This window comes from Tursiops truncatus, chromosome 1, assembly GCF_011762595.2.
Source record: "Tursiops truncatus isolate mTurTru1 chromosome 1, mTurTru1.mat.Y, whole genome shotgun sequence".
In the NCBI taxonomy this organism is placed as follows: Eukaryota; Metazoa; Chordata; class Mammalia; order Artiodactyla; family Delphinidae; genus Tursiops; species Tursiops truncatus.
This window is the reverse complement of record NC_047034.1, coordinates 140433429-140453870: the sequence shown is the minus strand read 5'-3', so window position 1 is coordinate 140453870 and position 20442 is coordinate 140433429. Positions and strand designations below refer to the sequence as shown.

The following is a 20442-nucleotide window of genomic DNA, read 5'->3' as shown; positions in this document are numbered from 1 at the left end:
CCATAGTCTCATCATCCGGTCCTACCTGGGGTGGCCGGGATGTCAGGGGCCATCACTGGCTGCACTCGCTCTACTGCTGGGTGTACCTCTGCGGGTGCTGTGGAGGCCCTGGAAGCCTGTGGGAGGGGCTTCAGGTCTGGGGGACCCAGAGCAGAGGTGTAGATGTAGGTGTGGGTGGGGTGCCTGGCCAGCCCCAGCCCCAGCCTGAGCAGGCTCCCCCCGCCCATTCCCACACTGACCCTCAGGTGCTGGGGGCATGGCACTCAGGTCGACAGGCTGCCCCTTCTCCAGGGCCTCCAGGACGGCCCCAAATCTCTGCAGCAGGAAGAAAAGCAGGTGTGGGCATAAGCCAGGGAACCCCAAGGATCTGGGCTGAAAAACTCCCCCCCAGGCCAGTCTCACTGAAGCCCAGTCGAGCTGTGTGACCTTGAGCAGGTCACCGCCCCATCTGTGAAATGAGGGATTGGACACAGGACCTCTGAACCAGATGCCATACCTTCCCAATCCTCATGAGCTCTCGGGCACGATCTAGGTCTCCAGCCCGCTTGGCGTTCAGGGCAGCCACTTTGTACTCTCTCTGTCGGGCCAACAGCAAGGCCCGTGGGTCTGGGTCTGAATCAGGGGGCCCAGAAATACTAGGGCTGCCCAAGAGGCTTGTCTCAGGCTGGGAGGGGTTGTCTATGGAGAAACAAAAAGTCCACAGAGAGGACATGAAGGTCAAAGAAGAAGGTCACCAGTGCCTCCAGGTCTGGTTGGCCTGAGGACCTCTTAGGGAAGGTGTGACTGACAGCAAGGGAACAATGACAGGATGGGGAGGCAGGCCTTGGGCTCTGACCTTGGGAACCAGGATGGGATCTGACTCTCTCCAGATACCTGGCTCCACGGAGGGGGGAGCTGGGGGTTCTGCTTCAGGGTTCCTGCTGGTTGTTTCCTGAGGGGCCAGGGGCCTCTTGCCCAAGGCCACTGGAGGTGGGATCTCATCCTCACTGATCTTCCTGCCTTTCCTCACAGCAGCCAGCTGGGACTCCAGAGTCTGAGGGAGAGAAGAACCAGAAACCTAGCCAGCCATCACGGCCTGGACCCTGCTCAAGGACAGGCCCAGGATCCTTCCCCTCTGCGAGGCTGGCGGGGAGGCTTCCCCTCCGCTGGCCCAAGCTCCTCCGGTGCCTCACCCTCTGCCCTCACCGCCCTCAGCCCCACGACTAGCCCTGCTCCCCAGTCGAGCCCAACCCACCTTCAGGCCGCGCTCACAGCGCCTGGCTTTGGCCGCTTCACCTGTCTCCTTGGCACTGGCCACCGCCTCCCGGTAGTTGTGGATCCGATCCTCCAGCAGAGCCTGCAGCTCCTGAGGCCCTGCAGCCTGTAGATACTTGAGTTCAGGGCCCCACCACACCAGGGCCAGCCAGGCCCTTGCTGCTCCCTCCCTGCAAGGAAGCTGCCCCGGAAAACGAAGCTCTTGGATTCAAGGAGAAGGAAGAACCTAAAAGCCTCAAGGTGGGAGGCAAAGACTCACTGGAGAGGCCAGAGGCCATGTCAGAGGCAAACACAGAGGCCCAGACAATCTGTGGAGGCCAGGAAATGGCTGCAGGGGGCGGTCTGGGAGAACAGAGAGGCCTTTGAGGCCGGCAACCACCAAGGAGTTTCTTGGGCTCAGCCTCTGCTTGGGGCAGCTGCTGAAGGAGGGCCCTGGAAAGAGTTCACAGTATTCCCAGGCAAGCCGTGCTCCGTGTGTGTTATACATGGACATGCAGGCACAAAGGACATGGACAAAGGCACGATGGACCCTCCAGAACCCACCTGAGCCTCTGGGACTGAAGCTGTTAGGAGAGCTGTCTGCACTGGAGGTTCAATGTTCTCCTGTTCCTTCTCAGAGCCACCTGGGCTGGCTGTCTCCTCGCCATCCAAGGGCCCAGCCTCCTCATCTGCACCCAGGACCTCCTGCAGCTCAGTCTGGGGAGACACAAGTCCCAGGAGCTGGGGAGCCTCATGACCATACCCACGACAGGACCCGAGAATCAAGGACACTCTCCCCCAGCAGTATTTCCCAGTATCACTCACTGTGCCTGAAAGTCCCCTTTACCAAAACACTCCTTTAATCTGACCAGGGATAGGCTTGAAATCAGTGAAGCCTCCAAATCTGAAAATCCCCAAGTACAGAGCTCAGACCACACATCAAAGGGGACAGATCTCACACCACACAGTCAGGAAAAGGGCCCAGGAAGGGCAAGGCACTCAGTCAACATCAGCGCACACAGAGGGAAGCACCCCAGGCCTCCTCCGCAGGCTTGACCACAGAGCCCTCCAACACCAGCCCGGCAGACGCACCAGCAAGTCTGCATCGTCCTCCAGCCCTTCCTCCTCCTCCTCCTCCACATCCCGCAGGCAGTCTGCCGCCAACTTCTCGATGTGGGCCATAGGCAGTGGGGCTGGGGGAAGAGGGTCACAGCAACTCAGAGAAGATTCCCAAGGAGTAAAGGAGGGACTTCAATCCACTGAGCTGGCAGGCACACCCAGGTAGAAATCCTCCTTCCCCTCGACAGCCAAAGTCCCACCTCTGCTCTTCCTTTATGACCCAGTGCAGAAGACCCTCAGCAGGGAAACCTGTCCAGGCCCTCCAACAGGCAACAAGCGGCTCCCTTCTTGGCACTTTTGCTGTGGTAGTTATTCACAGACATATCCATCCATTCCCCCTAACCACACCTTTCACATATATATAAAGATTTTTAACATTCATTTGAGCTTCACAGTAATTCTGCAAGACAGGTAATACTGGGAACTCCTGGCGGTCCAGAGGTTAGGACTCTGCGCTTTCACTGCCGAGGGCCTGGGTTCAATCCCTGGTTGGGGAACTAAGATCCCACAAGCTGTGCAGTGTAGCCAAAAAAAAAAAAAAAGACAGGTAATACTATCCACATTTTATGTATGAGTAAACTGAGAACTTTATTAATTTTCCTAACATTGCAATCCTGGTAAATGGCAGAGCCAAGATTCAAACCCAGGCTCATCAAACCCAAAGCAGGTTTGGACTGAGAGAGAAGTGATGGCCATCGTTCTCCCCAACCAGTGAGCCCCTTCTTGGGTCCTCTCCTTGTCCTCAGCTCAGGAGCACACGGGATGGGAGATGGTTCTTTTTAAGGGTTCCTGGTTTAGACCCTCTGACCCTCCCAGGCTTCAGGTCTCTGTCCTCTTCCAAGCTGGGGAGGGAGATACCACTTATTCATTCATTTGACACAATTTCTGTGCACTTATTATGTGCCCAGTTCAGCCTGTGCTGAGCCCCTAGTCTATACCAGGCCCTGGCTAGGGCTAAGGATAGGGACCTGAGTCAGCCTGCGACTCAGACTGCTGACTGTCCACAAGGGAGAGGGCGCAGTCCAGAAAGGAGTGAGCTCCCCATCACACAGCCAAGTGAGCAGGGCAAGATGGCCTCTTGGTGGGAATGCTGCAGAAGGGACATGGATATCAGAAGGACCGGATGATCTGGCCGGCTCCCCACCCCCTGCAGAGCCCACCTGGCCCCAGCATCAAGTGCTCCAAACTCACCCTGCCCCTTGGGTGCTGGCTTCTTGCCTGTGGTCCCTGCTTCCCCAGTGAGGGCCAGCAGCTCAGCCTCCAGGTCCCCATCATCTTCAGTCTCCTCCATCCCCAGCAGCATGTCCTCAGGGCTGAACTCCATAAACAGCCCAAGCTGAGAGGAGACACACAACGAGGCAGAGGGTGGAGCCCAGCCCCAGAGCCAGCCTCCAGGAGCTCAGCGGCTCCTTCGCTGTCTGTGGGGCCTAATGTGCAGAAAGGGAAACTGAGGCCTGCAACATTACCCCGTGGGATGCTTATCTCCCTGGTGACTCTACAAAGAACCCAGTAAGACCACACTACCATTATGATTACTAGCAACACTAACAGCACTAGTTGCCGGGCAGGGTACGTAGCAGCACTCCATGTGACCATCTCAGTTACTTCTCATAATCCTGAGATACGTCCTATTTTCTTTTAAATTGTGGTAAAACACATGTAGTGTGAAAACCACCATCTTAACAGCTTTTAAGTGTAGAGTTCAGCGGCGTTAAGTACATCCACATTGTTATGCAGCAATCACCACCATCCGTCCACAGAACACTTATCTTGCAAAACTGAAACTCTGTAAACTCTGTACCCATTAAACAACTCCCCATTGCCCCCCCCCCACCCCGTAACCACTATTCTACTCTTTGTCTCTATGACTTGGACTACTCTAAGGTAGGTCCTATTTTTATCTCCATTTTCAGATGAAACTGAGACAGCCTTGTAAGTGGCAGAGCTAGAATTTAAAATAAGGTCTTGTGTCTTGAGTCTATGCCCCTTATCCTACCACCTCCCTTACCTGCCTCTTTTAAGACAATAAAAATGGGCTAAGAAGTCTCAGAACTTGCACCCAGAAGAAATAAAGGGAGAAAATTAGAGACCCCATCAGTCCCCGACTTGGGCCACAGCCCAAGTCGTGGGCAAGCAAAGCTGTGGCCCTAAATGAGGAATCCATGAGCGCACTGAGACTCCATCAGAACACCCTAAACTCTGGCGGTTCTTGAACCCTCCAGGTCATTCACACGGAGGTGGCCACGGCAGGAGGAAGCCTGGGATGAAACACACGAGAGTTCAGGCCTCATCTCCCACAGGTGTGTGGCAGGGGCGGGTCAGAGGGTCTCTAAGGGTTCTGCCAACTCCAGGAGGCATGGCTCAAAGTCTCTAGACGAACAGGGAAACCACACACGTGACCCAGTTTGCCCGAGTTGTCAGAGACCCTCACGCTCAGACTGACCCAGAGGTGAAGGTGAAGGTAAAGGAGGCTGTATATCCGTACCTGCTTGGCAGCTGCCACACCCTGGTCACTGGCCTGAGGGCCCTTCCGAGGTCTTGGCCCTGGCATCTTGGCAGCCTGGACGCTCGTCTAATGGGGAGTCCAAGAGGCTCAGACTGGAGCAGCCTAGAAGCCCCGCCCCCAATGGGTGTGGTTAGTAAACTCCCAACTCAGAGAAAGAAGGCAATGCTTAACACCCAAGGCTGAAACTCCAGCCCTGGAAGTATAGCACTGAAGCAAGCACCATGGAAGATGAAAGGGACGTGGCCACCTGTTAATAGGCTTAAGGGGGGGAGTGTGGACACAATAAAAAGTTACCGAACTGACTGACAAATTCGTATTAAACCCAAGTGGTTGAGTGGTGAGTGGCTTAAGAAGGCAGGTTCAGGGAAGTAACTCTAGGTACAGGGTGGGTATAAAGCTGGGTAGGATTCAGAAAGGCTCTAAAACTGTGCTGTTAAACACAGTAGCCATATGTGGCTGTGTATGTTTAAATTTAATCAAGTTAAAAATCCTGTTCCTCAGCTAGTGGCTACCATCAGCCAGCACAAATAATGAACATTTTCATCACTGCAGAAAGTTCTATTGGACAGTTCTGCTCTAGAGAAATCTGACTCAGCATTCTGATTCACTCAGAGACCTCACAACCATTCATAGGACCTACTGTGCATCAGAGTGTCCTGGGCATTGGGAGCGCAAGAATGAATCTGACATGGTGTCAGTCCTCAAAGAACATTTACATGGTGGAGCGTCCCTTATCACTGGACAAAACCCACACAGGGCTGCGCCAGGGGCCATGGGTGCCCAGCGGCGGCCCCTTACCCAGCAGAGAGAAAAGGCTTCTTGGAGACGGTGGTGCCCATGCTGAGTTATGAAGGTTTTGGGGGGAAGGAAGGGGAATAGGATTCCAAACATAGGGAACAACCTGATAATGGTTCTGAGGTGACAACAGCTTGACCTGCACAGGAAAACTATCCTGGGATTAGTGGGGCATAAAGTGTGAGGCAAGAAATGGTACAAGCGAAGCTGAAAATGTGAGCAAGGGGCAAAAGAGAAAAACCTTTAAGCCTAAAGGAGTTTGGGCATGATTCTGAAGGCAATGGACGTGATGCGATCAGGTCGGCGATTCAGAAACATCCCTCTGGCTGCAGAAAGGAAGGAAGTAGGAGGGCGAACCCAGGCTGGAAGCCGTCTCGGCACCGAGCATCTTGCAACGGTCTCGGCGAAAGGGGAGAAGCTGAGACAGCGTGGGGGCGGCATTGGGGATGGAGAGAAGTGGACCGACTCCAGTTAGGGGGTAAAATCAACAGGGCTCGGAGGTTAACTAGATGTGCACTCACGGGAGGGGGCGCTCAGGATGACTCCAGGCGTCAGATTTCAGTGACTTGGGTGAACAGCTGGCGGTCAACTGAGCGGGTGACACGGAGTCAGCGGGTCAGTGAGACGCGCTAAGTCTGCGGCTCCGGGGGCACCGGGCTGGGGGCAGCGGTGCTGTACCAGGCCCGGGCTCAGGCGAGAGAAGGGCAGGGAGTGCGCAGGGGAGGGGAAGCCGGGGACCCCACTCCCGAGCTGCAGGACGCGCCGCCCTGCCCTGCCCAGCCGCCTCCATCTCCCCCGCCGTCCCCTCCTCTTCCCTCGCCAGTGGGCGGGATCGCGGCATACCTCGAGGCGGATCCGAAACCGACCCGGGCCTTCTCCCGCCGGGGACCGCCCAGGCCTCCCGCGGCCCCTGGGCCGCCGAGGAAGCCGCGACAGGAAGCGCCCCGGCGGGAGGCGCCTCGCGCTCTAACACGTGACTCCACGACGGTGCGGCGCGTATTACGCATGCGCAAGGCAAAGCGGGCGTGGCGCTCCAACAGGTGACTCCAAGGGTGAGGTTCTCAGCGCGCAGGCGCCTTCGGGCAGGTAACGCAAAGTTTTCACGGAGGGTTGTTGTACAGTTCAGGGTTGTCCGGCTGCTTGTGCAAACGCAGCAGGTTTGAACCCTGTCCTTGCCCATTTATTAATACAATTTACCCGCCAAGCTTCTCCCTCACTCCCACTCTGAGGCTGTTTGGGCGTAAGCTCACTTATCTAGCCTCAAGTCCTCGTCCCGCCCCTCGGCGTGGAGGTGAGGATGGTGCAGCCTCCGCCCTAGAGGAGCGGTTTCTCTGCTCACCATCTTCCGCAGTGCCCTGTGTAACTGAGTCTCTAAGAAAGAGAAATGGGGCTCACCATCTTCTTCTTATTCAGCACTTAAATGTACCTTTTCCAATCAGAAGGCGGGTTGAATACTTAAGATATGAAAGGCAGTGTTCATTGCACCTCTTTATAAAGTTACTTCAGACAGTTCTTACTGTCTTTTAACACCAAGTTCTTACTCCGCTATCCGGTAGGGCAATGCAATGCAATTGGAGGGTAGGGGGAAGGAATCTTCCATCTAAAACCTTGCAAATCACTTCCTCCTGCCTATTTCCTAAACTTTTATCTTCCAGTTTCCTTGGACAAAGAGCTTTTCCACCTCCTTATTGCTTTTTGGTGATTTCCTGAAGAAGAGACTGTCTTTACTATTTTAAAATGGAATGTTCAGGGAACTCCCTGGTGGTCCAGAGGTTAGGACTCTGTGCTCTCACTGCTGAGGCCCCGACTGCAGTTCTTGGTCTGGGAACTAAGAGGCTGCAAGCCATAAGGTAGAGCAGCCAAAAAAAAAAAAAAAAAGAATGTTGAAAACAAATAAAATGGAAGTTTCACTCCCATAGTTCTTCTCATTAAACTTTAAAATGTTTTATAATGAAACATTTAAGACATACAAAAATGTACAATATTTCACATTTGCTAGAATGCAAACTCCATAAAGGCAGGAGCTTTTGTTTGTTCTTTAACTTCAGTGTCTAGAGCAGTGCATGGTACACAGTAGGCACTAAATAAATAGTTACTATTTATTGTGTGAATTAACAAATACATGGGCACTTACCGCAAGTTTAAGAAAAACCAGTACAATACTCTTGAAGCCCCCTCGCCACCTCTCATGTTACAACCCTTTCCCAAAGAGATATTCAATCTCCTGAATTTGGTGTTTATTATTCCTGAGCATTTCTACTATGTATGTGTACATCCTTAAGCAAACCATAGTATTTTTTTTTGCAAGCTTTGACATTATATCATTGTTATCACTGCAGATATTCTTCAACTCCTTTTTTTACTCGACCTTGTTTTTAGCTTCATCCATTGATACTTATTATTTTTCATTTCTGTATGTTATCTCACAGTATGAAAATAATTCACTTTTCCAATGGCTTGCCATTACAGTGCTATGAATATTCTTGTATATAATTCCTGGTGTTTACATGTGTTTCTCTAGGGTATATTCCTAGGAGTGAAATTGGGGGCTCATAGGATTTTATAGACTAAATATTTCCAAATTATCTCCAATGCAGTTGTTCTTTCTAGTTTACACTTACATCAATGGGGCATTTGGTTTCCAATTGTTCCATATCACCATGGAAAGATTTTTTTTTTAATAGATGTGAAAGTGTTTTGACTTGCAGGCCTCTTTTACTATGTTTCCATTTTGTTGGTTATATTTCTTATTCTGTGGATGCCTTATTTACCCATTTTCCTTTTTCTTATTGTATAATGCTTTAAAATATTCTGATACTGATCCTTAGTCCATTACGAGCAGTTATAAATATATGTATCTATGTATTTTTTGAGCTATTTAATTTGTTGCAGATGTTATATTTCACTCATAAATGTCTTATGATTCTCTTAAGAACAAGGACATTCTCCTACACAACCACAATAATTTATCACACCCACAAAATTTAACATTTACATAATCCTATTACCTAATATGAATATAGTCCATAATAATGCTTATAACTGTTTTTATCTCTTAAATCCATGACCCAATCGAGGTTCTTACAGTCTACTTAGCTATTTAGCTCTCATTTCTCTAGTCTCCTTTAGTTTAGAATAGTTTCTCCATTTTTTTCTTCTTTTGTGATATGAATATTTTTGAAGAGGAATCATTGCTTTGTGAATATTTTTCCCTCAATTTTGATGTACCTGATAATTTTTCTCATCAGTAGATTGAGGTCAAACCTTTCTGGCAGGACTATGACATGGATGATATATTTTCTCAGTAGCTGACATGAGGTTTTTAGATGTCAGTTTGTTCTATTGTTGGTTTATCAGAATTAACTTGCAAAGTTATACCAAAAAACCCTACCAAGATTTTAATTGGAATTGATTTCTATTTAGAGATTAATTACATTTATTAGATTTATTCCTAGGTACCTTATATATTCTGTGCCATCTAAGTATTTTTTATTTAAAGATTTGTTTTTATGATAAATGGTATCTTTTTAAAAATTCCATTTTCTAGCTATTTGTTACTAGGGATTATTTATTACTGATATTATTTCCAGCAGTTCCTTTTTATGTGCTAAGTATATTACACTCACATTGTTCAAAAGTTAAGAGATACATAATGACATACACTGAATGTCTTCCTCTAACCCTGAAGGTAGCCATCCAGTTCTTTCCCAGAGGCAACCAATATAAGTAATTTCTTACTTACTCTCCTGGAACTATTTTATATAGATACCGTAATTGTGTGCTTGTATTTATATACATGGTATGTTACCATTAAATAAATGTCAGGGCTACTAACAGAAATAAAACCCAGAGAGAGGGCCTAGTGTAGGAAGGTTGGTTTCATTTTATAATTTGATGTTTGTAATGACTATAAAACTTGCCAAACACTCCAGAAAAAGCAAATGATTTAATGGAAAATTGCAAAATACATGACAGCCATTGCTGTTCAGTATACTTTGCTACAATGATTCCATGTGCTTAGGAAATGGAAACAGGGCTCTTTAAAAACAGCAGATCACAGTTCTTCCTTGTGAAGCCCTTCACTCTTCTTTCAGTGCATATAAAACGTCATCCTGGCTGACGTTGAGCCGCACACGAAGGAGCAGGTCATTCCTGCTGGGCTCCACAAGGAGGAGGCGGCAGGAGCCTAGATGAGAGCACACCGCCATGGTCTCTGACATGGTGGGGTACGGGAGACCCTCCATCCTGCACAGTGCCACGTGTTGAGTGTATACCTAGAAACAAAAAACAAACCTGAGGTCAGCTGCCAGAAGGTAGTCCTGGGTCTGTATCCAATCATTATTTCTTCTTTTGGGACAATGAGACACTTCTTTTCCAGGATACTCAGTACCCCAGAAGGCATCAAGGGTGCCCCACTGGGGCACAAACACAGGGGCAGAATGTAGTACTGGCCTCGGAATCAGACAACAGCAGGTCTGAACCCTGGTTCTGCCAATTACCTAAATAAGAAACCCGAGCCAGTTATTTCACTTTTTGAGCTTCAGTTTTATCTATTAAATATACTACAATATCCCTCATGAGTTAATAGATATAATATGCTTAGTAACTGTCACAGTTATACAAACAGTCCTCATCTCCAGGGGCTGAGTGTTCCTACTGAGACTGTCATAATTCAAGTCAAATTTTGCTGTAAGGGCATTTTCCTTGGCAGAAACAGTGAGCAGGTGCCAAGGCATGTCCCTTGGAAAAGCTCAAAGGCCTAGAGAGAATACAGGTCACTCTCTGCAGAAGAGCAGTCTCAGGCTTTACAAAAACAAAAACGTGCAAAACATGACTAGCGACTAAATGTTTAAAAAAAGAATTTAGGGGCTTCCCTGGTGGTGCAGTGGTTGACAGTCCGCCTGCCGATGCAGGGGGCACGGGTTCGTGCCCCGGTCCGGAAAGATCCCACATGCCGCGGAGCAGCTAGGCCCATGAGCCATGGCCGCTGAGCCTGCGCGTCCGGAGCCTGTGCTCCTCAACGGGAGAGGCCACAACAGTGAGAGGCCCGCGTACCGCAAAAAAAAAAAAAAAAGAATTTAAAGAAGAAAAGCTTAAAGGAAATAAACAGCTGGAAGGAAAATGTTTTCCTGACATCTCTATTTGTCTAAAACATACTCATACACACAGATATACAAACTCCCAGGTATATACTTAAACACCTTTAATAAACCACTAAGGCCCAAGCCCTAATGATTCCTTTTACTTGATATAGTTGAACTTATTCTCAGAGTGTTTGGATTTATCTTTGTGATTTTTTTTTAACATCTTTATTGGAGTATAACTGCTTTACAATGGTGTGTTAGTTTCTGCTTTATAACAAAGTGAATCAGCTATACATATACATATATCCCCATATCTCCTCCTTCTTGCGTCTCCCTCCCACCCTCCCTATACCACCCCTCTAGGTGGTCACAAAGCACCAAGCTGCTCTCCCTGTGCTATGCAGCTGCTTCCCACTAGCTATCTGTTTTACATTTGGTAGTGTACATATGTCAATGCTACTCTCTCACTTCGTCCCAGCTTACCCTTCCCCTCCCCGTGTCCTCAGGTCCATTCTCTACTTCTGCGTATTTATTCCTGTCCATTTGTTTTTTTTTAGATTCCATGTATATGTGTTAGCATACGGTATTTATTTTTGTCTTTCTGACTTACTTCACTCTGTATGACAGACTCTAGGTCCATCCACCTCACTACAAATAACTCAATTTCATTTCTTTATATGGCTGAGTAATATTCCATTATATGTATATGCCACATCTTCTTTATCCATTCGTCTGTCGATGGACACTTAGGTTGCTTCCATGTCCTGGATATTGTAAATGCAGCTGCAATGAACATTGTGGTACATGACTGTTTTTGAATTATGGTTTTCTCAGGGTATATGCCCAGTAGTGGGATTGCTGGGTCGTATGGTAATTCTATTTTTAGCTTTTTTTTTTTTTTTTTTTTGCGGTACGCGGGCCTCTCACTGTTGTGGCCTCTCCTGTTGCAGAGCACAGGCGCCACCAGGGAAGCCTCTTATTTTTAGCTTTTTAAGGAACCCCCATACTGTTCTCCATAGTGGCTGTATCAATTTACATTCCCACCAAGAGTGCAAGAGGGCTCCCTTTTCTCCACACCCTCTCCAGCATTTATTGTTTATAGATTTTTTGATGATGGCCATTCTGACTGGTGTGAGGTGATACCTCATTGTAGTTTTGATTTGCATTTCTCTAATGATTAGTGATGTTGAGCATTCTTTCATGTGTTTGTTGGCAATCTGTATATCTTCTTTGGACAAATGTCTGTTTAGGTCTTCTGCCCATTTTTGGATTGGGTTGTTTGTTTTTGTGATATTGAGCTGCATGAGCTGCTTGTAAATTTCGGAGATTAATCCTTTGTCAGGTGCTTCACATGCAAATATTTTCTCCCATTCTGAGGGTTGTCTTTTCGTCTTGTATATGGTTTCCTTTGCTGTGCAAAAGCTTTTAAGTTTCATTAGGTCCTATTTGTTTATTTTTGTTTTTATTTCCATTTCTCTAGGAGGTGGGTCAAAAAGGATCTTGCTGTGATTTATGTCAGAGTGTTCTGCCTATGTTTTCCTCTAAGAGTTTTATAGTGTCTGGCCTTATATTTAGGTCTCTAATCCATTTTGAGTTTATTTTTGTATATGGTGTTAGGGAGTATTCTAATTTCATTCTTTTACACGTAGCTGTCCAGTTTTGCCAGCACCACTTATTAAAGAGGCTGTCTTTTCTCCGTCGTATATTCTTGCCTCCTTTATCAAAAATAAGGTGACCATAGGTGCGTGGGTTTATCTCTGGGCTTTCTATCCTTTCCACTGATCTATATTTCTGTTTTTATGCCAGTACCGTACTGTCTTGATTACTGTAGCTTTGTAGTATAGTCTGAAGTCTGGGAGCCTGATTCCTCCAGCTCCGTTTTTATTTTTCAAGATTGCTTAGGCTATTCGGGGTCTTTTGTGTTTCCATACAGATTGTGAAATTTTTTGTCCTAGTTCTGTGAAAAATGCCAGTGGTAGTTTGATAGGGATTGCACTGAATCTGTAGATTGCTTTGGGTAGTACAGTCATTTTCACAATGTTGATTCTTCCAGTCCAAGAACATGGTATATCTCTCCTTCTGTTTGTATCATCTTTAATTTCTTTCATCAGTGTCTTATAGTTTTCTGCATACAGGTCTTTTGTCTCCTAAGGTAGGTTTATTCCTAGGTATTTTATTCTTTTTGTTGCAATGGTAAATGGGAGTGTTTCCTTAATTTCTCTTTCAGATTTTTCATCATTAGTGTATAGGAATGCAAGAGATTTCTGTGCATTAATTTTGTATCCTGCTACTTTACCAAATTCATTGATTAGCTCTAGCAGTTTTCTGGTAGCATCTTTAGGATTCTCTATGTATAGTATGATGTCATCTGCAAACAGTGACAGCTTTACTTCTTTTCTGATTTAGATTCCTTTTATTTCTTTTTCGTCTTGGATTGCTGTGGCTAAAACTTCCAAAACTATGTTGAATAACAGTGGTGAGAGTGGGCAACCTTGTCTTTTTCCTGATCTTAGTGGAAATGCTTTCAGTTTTTCACCATTAAGAACAATGTTGGCTGTGGGTTTGTCATATATAGCCTTTATTAAGTTCAGGTTAAGTTCCCTCTTGCCTACTTTCTAGAGGGTTTCTATCATAAACAGGTGTTGAATTTTGTCAAAAGCTTTTTCTGCATCTATTGAGATGATCATATGGTTTTTCTCCTTCAATTTGTTAATATGGTTTATTACATTGATTGATTTGCATATATTGAAGAATCCTTGCATTCCTGGGATAAGCCCCACTTGATCAGGGTACATGATACTTTTAATGTGCTGTTGTATTCTGTTTGCTAGTATTTTGTTGAGGATTTTTACATCTATGTTCATCAGTGATATTGGTCTGTAGTTTTCTTTCTTTGTGACATCTTTGTCTGGATTTGGTATCAGGGTGATGGTTGTGATTTGTTTTTAAACAAGGCTTGTTCTGAAAGCTTTGCCCCATACTACACCATAAGCTGTATCAGGGCAGCAACTTTTGTCTTGCTCATCTTTGAATCTCCCACTCCCAGAAAAGTATCTGGCACATAGTAAAGCCTCAATCTAATATGCAGAAACCATTTGCTAATGGTCTCTCCTCATGCAGCTCAATTAAATATCACATAAAAATAGGTGCTGGTTTGATATTCTTTAGCATAATCAGGTTGGCACAAAATAGAGACAGACTATTACACAGTGGTTAAAATTCCCACATATTATATTTTAAAGGCACCAGACCAAAACAGGATTTTTTAAAAAGTAGATCAATCACCTGTTGAAATGTTGCTTCCTCCAGTCCTGATCGACGGAACTCTGCAAGGATGGCTCTCAGGAAGCTCTGTTCCAGAACGGAGGAATTCCTTAAAGAAAATGAGGAGATGTGAATTCTCCTAAGTGGCTGTACCACCAACCCAAGGAAAGCCAAATAAAACTTCTCTGTGTCTTTAGAGAAGAGAGAGAAAAAAACTTGGGACTATTTCCTCCTATATTCCTATATGATTTGGCAAGGATTTCCCTTCCCCTCAAAGTCTCAAAATGATATGAAAAATAACACTTTGGAAGTAAGGGAACACAGCAACTATATTGGACATGTACCAGCACCCCCATTTCATGGTTGAGTGTATCATTCAATGTGAGAGAAGTAGCTACTTCCTTCTTCTTGTTTCCACAGCACTTTACTTCATAAACACCTATAGTGTAACTCAATACATGGTAATTATTCTCCTATTATACTAGGATTACATTTCTGTCTCTTTGACTAGACTATGCCTCTTAAGAAAAGGGACAGCACTGTCAGTAAATGCAGGTTGTATGAGTAAAAGCTTTGAAAGGGAAGCATGCTTCCATGGCCCTCTCCAGTGGTCTTCCAAGGGAAGTTCAGGGTCAGGAAGCAGAAGCGTCTTACTTGATGGCAGTGATGTATGACGATGAAAACATCTCCTCTACTGCTTCCAGCAAGTGGGCTGTAGTGACCAGGCCAGGGGAGTCGGGCTTCTGGCAGGAGAACTCACAAATCTCTGTAGCACGCCTACAAATGTCCAGGCAGCGTCGTGCATCTCCAGAGAGGGCTGCTACCTACAAGAGGGAACATTTTATTCCTCGAGATCCCCTTGCCGTCTCAACCCAGAAGAAAAACCAACTGATTCTGTGTTCAGATAAAAAGGAAGGGCAGGGCTGGGAATGGACTTAAGCATGAAATTAAGTACTTGGCCCTGGCTGGGAAACTGGTGGGAGCTCAGATATAAATTATTATACCGTCCGGGACTTTTCCCCCAAGTCCACACCACACCTCTGTCTTGGCCTTACAGATAATTCCAGAATGGAAGAGACAGAAATTCTCAACTTTATTTAATATTAGAAAAATGAAGAAATCTAAAAGAAGAGACCTTTGGCCCAAGATCATTACTGAACCATCTGGAGACACAAGGGTCTTGTTCCTTGCATGAAGAGAAAAAGCCAAGAGGCTGAGGTGGAGCCTATTTTGGAGATAAAGCCACGGTCTGGGGCTTCCCTGGTGGCGCAGTGGTTGAGAGTCCGCCTGCTGATGCAGGAGACACGGGTTCGTGCCCCGGTCCGGGAAGATCCCACATGCTGCGGAGCGGCTGGGCCCGTGAGCCATGGCCGCTGAGCCTGCGCGTCCGGAGCCTGTGCTCCACAATGGGAGAGGCCACAACAGTGAGAGGCCCGCGTACCGGGAAAAAAAAAAAAAAAGCCACAGCCTGAGCCTCCCTCACAGCATGTAATGAATTTTGGAAACTACCTGGTCAATGGCTAAATGAACCAGAATCAAGAGGGAAGGAAGCCATGAAGCTGGAGGACCCAGAGCAATCTGTGGTTAGATGAATTAGACCAACCCCCCATGCCAATGGCTCTGCTTTTGTGCCTGCCTTCCTTTCCATGTGCACAGAGGCTGGGCTCCCTTTACGGGGAATCCTATACTCTCTCCCAAGATGACATAGGAGGGCTCTTGCATTTTAAATTTAACTGCGGGAACTCCTGGAGTCACCATTGCCTGCAAGGATTTCTGTTTGTATATTCCCAGTGCTTGCCAGCAACCCCATCATTCGCCTGACAACCATCGCAGGCGATGACATCCTGCCTGATAGCGTCCCAAAGTAACTATTTTCTTCCAATTATAAAACATTAAGTTTAAAAAAGCAAAGCGTATAGGCATACACATACATGCATGCGCAGGCATACACACACCAAAAACTAAGACATTAAAAGGAGTCATTTCTGGGAAGTGGGATTATAGGAGATTTTATTGTTTTATTTTTTGACTCTTTTTTCAATTGGGGTATAGTTGCTTTACAATGTTGTGTTAGTTTCTGCTGTACAACGAAGTGAATACATGTATACATATATTCCCTCCCTCTTGGACCTCCCTCCCCCGCCATCCCACCCATCTAGGTCATCACAGAGCACCAAGCTGAGCTTCCTGCGCTATACAGCAGGTTCCCACTAGCTATCTGTTTTACACATGGTAGTGTATTTATGTCAATCCCAGTCTCCCAGTTCATCCCATCCTCCCCTCCCCACCCCTCCCCCGTGTCCACATGTCCGCTCTGTACATCTGCATCTCTATTCCTGCCCTGCAAATAGGTTCATCTGTACCATTTTTCTAGGTTCCACATATATGCGTTAATATACAATATTTGTTTTTCTCTTTCTGACTTAGTTCACTCAGTATGACAGACAGGATTATAGGAGTTTTTAAATGTTTTGTGTCTTATTTCTGTTTTCAGAATTCAAATATAAGACATTCAAAACAAAAATCACTTTTCCAATAACCCAAGACGGAAACATGAGCACCAGCGTATATTATTCCCTCCTTCTAATCTCCCATATTCAGCTGGTGAGGATGTCCTGGGGATGTTTCCGCCCTATCACTCCTTTCCTCTGTGTGAAGCAGCACCATACAGTGGTTAATAGCAGGGACTCAAGGGCTGCTCAGAGGCCTAGAATCAAAGTGGACAGGTGACCCTGGGAGACTAGAAAACACCCAAAGCACTTCCCACTCTGAGGGTACCTGTGAACCTTGGCGACCGTAAGCACTCTTTTTGACTGCTTCTGGGGTGAGGGAGACAAAAGAAAAAGCTGGGGCCACCCAACATGGAATCTAAGAAAAGACCTTGCATAAACTTGGGACCCAACCTCCAGTATGAGGGTGAGTGAAAGACTTATCATGCAGAAGGGATGGCAAGAAAAATGGCCTGTTGTGACCTTGGCGTTAGGTGGGTGTAGGGTGACAAAAACTCACCGAGTCTTTGCAACCACAAGCCCTCACATGGATTTGTACCCCAAATTTATGTTCTCCTAAAAACCTCAGGTAGAGAATTTTGTTTAAAAATGGTCCCAGTTGGTAGTGCCCCTCAGTAACTGACAGAAGCACAAACAAACTAAATGAATTCAACTTCAGCCCAGGCCTCAATCAACTCTCAGATAAAGCTCTTAAGAAACATGAGTATATAGTTAAAAAAAAAAAAAATCAAGACACAAAAAACAAGGAAACAAGGCCATACAGACATGTGAATCAGCAATCAACAGAAGTAAACCTACAAAGACTTCAGATATCGTAAGATGAACAATATAGGTATGTTTCTATGTTAAGAAATAAAAGAAAGGTTTGAAATTACAGGCAAGAGTTTTGGGTAAAAGCAGCAGCCAAGTTTGAAGTCTTCTGAAACCTTATTTAAAGACCAAAAGAACCCTAAATAAGAAAAGGAAGCAACTCGAGAGCAGTAAACAATATAATTCTGAAAGTTGGAAAGAAGTGGCAGGGTACTGGTTAACCTAGCAGACTGAGAAAGCCCATTCCTAAGCCCGCAGTGAGGAATCCAAGAACAAACCTAAGTTACACTAAAAATCTTCAAAATGCTCAGGAGTTAGTGATACTGGAACTGGAGGTAAAGGGGGAAGTTTGGCTAAAATAAAGAGGACTGGTTGAAAGTTAAGAAATGGATGCCCTAGATCAGGAGTCAGCAAACTATGGCCTACCACATGTTTTTGTAAATAAAGTTTTATTGTAACACAGCTATGTGCATTTGTTTACATATCATATATCATATATATCATATCATATAATACATGGCTGCTTTCACAATGCAAAGGCAGTGCTGACAGACCATTATGGCCCAGAAAGCCTAAAACATTTACTACTGGCCCTTCACAGAAAGTTTGCTGACCCTTGCCCTAGACCTCTCCCCCATTTCATGCTGTTGGTGAACATCAGGGCCACTGAGGGAGGGTTTAGGGCTCTGTGAGAAAATTTTGTGCCTTGGTAATTTGTACTGTTTCCATAAAACTCTTTGCCCCCGAGATTATCCCTCTTATGTACCATGGCAGGAGACCAGAAATTTACTCTCAAGCAAGGATAAACAAAAAAGTCTCTGGACGAGTAACACTAGGTATTGTTGCAGAGGAGGGGATGTCCCTTACTAAATATAGATGGTTACTATTTGCATGCTGAATTTGAAGACCTCCACCCTCCCTGACTCCAGCCCACCTCCCCTGATCCTAGAACACTGCCCTGCAGGCAGGACAGGGGAAGCCTACTCTTTGAAATCTGACTATCCCAGAAAATATGGGAATAAACTAAAGATATTGAAATTGGCCCAATCAGATTACCCCTCAGCGAAGCTCTCGATGAACAAGCCCCACTTATATACTCAGAGCTCCCAATCAGCTCTGTAATCTCCACCCTTAGACCTCAGCGGACCACAATGGCAGCTGAGGAAAGTCTAACGATGCAGGATAGAGACCAAAACCAACAGACAAAGCATCTTAGAGGAAAAGGGAGAAAACAACCTCAAATAAGTAGGATGGTATATAAAAGGACCATTCAGAGGAAAAAAAAGAACTTTTAGAAATAGCATGATTGCAGAGGTGGAAAACTCCACCAACAGAAGGGTTAGATAGTAACTTTGAGGATCTCTCTCCTAGAAAGCAAAGCTTGGAGATAAACACCATATCTCGCTCACCTCTGACCCTAATAGTACCCAGCTTTGAACAGGTGTTACAGACGTGTGTTGCTGCTATAGGCATTCAGAGTTCACATCGTTTCCAGTAAGAAACTAGAAATACGTTTATAACTGTTTTTAAGTGCTGAAATACTGTGGATGTGTGGTGTCTTTCATTCAGCTCAAGGTGGACATTTACCCTGAGTTGTTCCTCAGCAGCCTCGGAGAAGTCTTAGTGGAATCTCAGTTGGCATTCTCCCAGTAAGCTGGAGGGGGTAGGCATCCCACACTTCATATCTACCATGGAACATGCACCCTGCTAGGTACATTACAGACATGGTCTCATTTAATTCTCACAATGACCCTATGAGGTAACTATTATTATTCCCATTTTTCAGAGAAGAAAACTGAAGCCCAGGAAGTTTTTAAGTAACTTTTCTGTAACTTCCACATGCTTATTAAAGTATTAGAGCCAGAATTCAAACCAGGTTTGTCTACCTCACTCACTACGTTGCCCTTTTTCAAAGCTCCCTGAATCAATTAATCTTCACTTGTATATAAGCCCACCATACTCAGAGCCTTCTAATTAGTTATACAATAAGAAGGTTAAGGAATTTTTCAGAATTTTGTTTCTATGTTTTGGTATTTGTTTTTACAGGACTTCCTAATTTTTTCTTCATCTCCAGAGCACCCAGCATAGGGCCTCACATGGGCAGGTACTCAGCAAAAACTGTCGGTGTGACTAGGAGCTCCCCAAAGGCGACTTACCTTCCTGGCTACCAACTGGATGGCATCATCCTCAAAGGCCTTTAAATGTTTGAGTCGGGACACCAGGATCTGTTGCAGTTGGCTGTGAGTATAGGGCTGGAAGGACATCCTGGTTAGACCCTGGGGAGTCAAGATGACAGAGGAACAAGTTCACGGATTTCCCACTCCAATAGTCCTGGTGGAAAGCCACCTGCAAGTCCCCAAACTTGATTTCCAAGTCCCATGTAACAATTTACACATTTCATCCCAGGACTACCACTGCTTCCAGCTCCTTTTGTTACTGACAATGGCCTGTGGGATCCTGTAGGGCAGTAGCTCTCGACTGTTTTTTCATTTAGCTTAAAAGAATCTTCTATTCTACTGGAATCATTTACAAGTAGATCTGAGCAGAGGTGCTCTCGTCAGAGTGGGTGGGACGATCTTCACCTCTACAACATGCACCAGCTTGGCTCCCGGTGTCACTCCTGCTGAACCACAAGGTCCACAAGGGCAGAGACTGTGTCTGCCCCATTCACAGCCATACTCTGTGCATCTAACACTGGCTGACAAGGGTAAGCACTTAAGTATTTTTTAAATAATTAAACCTTTAGGGTTCTGTGCAGTTTAAGAGTGCAAAGGTAGCAGAACACCAAGAAGATAGGTTTGCAGAAAGCCATGCAGTGGTGACATATTTAATTCCAACTTAGTAATTATAAGAATTTCAGAAATCACATTTCTTACTTTTCCTATTTATTTTAGATTCCTATGTTTTCATTTTTGGAGAAACCCTTGGCCCAGCTTATGGGTCTGTAAGAACAGCTTGAGAAGGGCCCTACCAGTCGGCTGGACACCCGGTTCATCATGATGCGCTCTGGCAGATCCATGGTGTTGGCAATGGTCAGGACCACAAGCCGGGCCTCCTTGTGAGTGGGCCAGTCAAAGAGATTGTACATTACGTCTTGCTTCTGAGTCCACAGAAGGTCGAG

The 20442-nt window shown here is 45.9% G+C and overlaps 2 protein-coding genes and 1 long non-coding RNA gene across 12 annotated transcripts in view; 1 reads left to right on the top strand and 2 right to left on the bottom strand.

Moving 5' to 3' along the window:
- Window positions 1–6675, bottom strand: part of CC2D1B (coiled-coil and C2 domain containing 1B) — a 14570-nt gene extending 7895 nt beyond the window's left edge. For 2 of the 7 annotated variants that reach the window (XM_033866727.1, XM_033866734.2), the window contains exons 1-9: window positions 6497–6675; window positions 4838–4960; window positions 3544–3688; window positions 1798–1950; window positions 1235–1360; window positions 874–1033; window positions 497–678; window positions 240–315; window positions 26–136 (exon numbers count right to left, since the gene is read on the bottom strand). In XM_033866727.1, the coding sequence (XP_033722618.1) occupies window positions 26–136; window positions 240–315; window positions 497–678; window positions 874–1033; window positions 1235–1360; window positions 1798–1950; window positions 3544–3688; window positions 4838–4960; window positions 6497–6660 (1240 nt within the window). In that variant the 5' untranslated portion in view covers window positions 6661–6675. Of the gene's footprint in view, window positions 1–25; window positions 137–239; window positions 316–496; window positions 679–873; window positions 1034–1234; window positions 1361–1797; window positions 1951–2325; window positions 2427–3543; window positions 3689–4837; window positions 4961–6174; window positions 6243–6496 lie in introns of all 7 variants that reach the window. The other 5 variants (XM_033866728.2, XM_073789816.1, XM_033866730.2 and 2 more) reach the window with 5 other exon arrangements.
- LOC141276067 (uncharacterized) lies at window positions 6642–20334 on the top strand. Its single transcript, XR_012325007.1, has 3 exons — window positions 6642–6739; window positions 19396–20028; window positions 20216–20334. It is a non-coding gene; the product is annotated as an uncharacterized lncRNA (long non-coding RNA).
- Window positions 9581–20442, bottom strand: part of ORC1 (origin recognition complex subunit 1) — a 34121-nt gene continuing 23259 nt past the window's right edge. For all 4 annotated transcript variants that reach the window (XM_019937801.3, XM_033866714.2, XM_019937800.3 and 1 more), the window contains 5 exons: window positions 20293–20442; window positions 19478–19597; window positions 14656–14825; window positions 14023–14110; window positions 9581–9927 (listed from right to left, as the gene is read on the bottom strand). In XM_019937801.3, coding sequence (XP_019793360.1) covers window positions 9733–9927; window positions 14023–14110; window positions 14656–14825; window positions 19478–19597; window positions 20293–20442 — 723 coding nt within the window. In that variant the 3' untranslated portion in view covers window positions 9581–9732. The remainder of the gene's footprint in view (window positions 9928–14022; window positions 14111–14655; window positions 14826–19477; window positions 19598–20292) is intronic.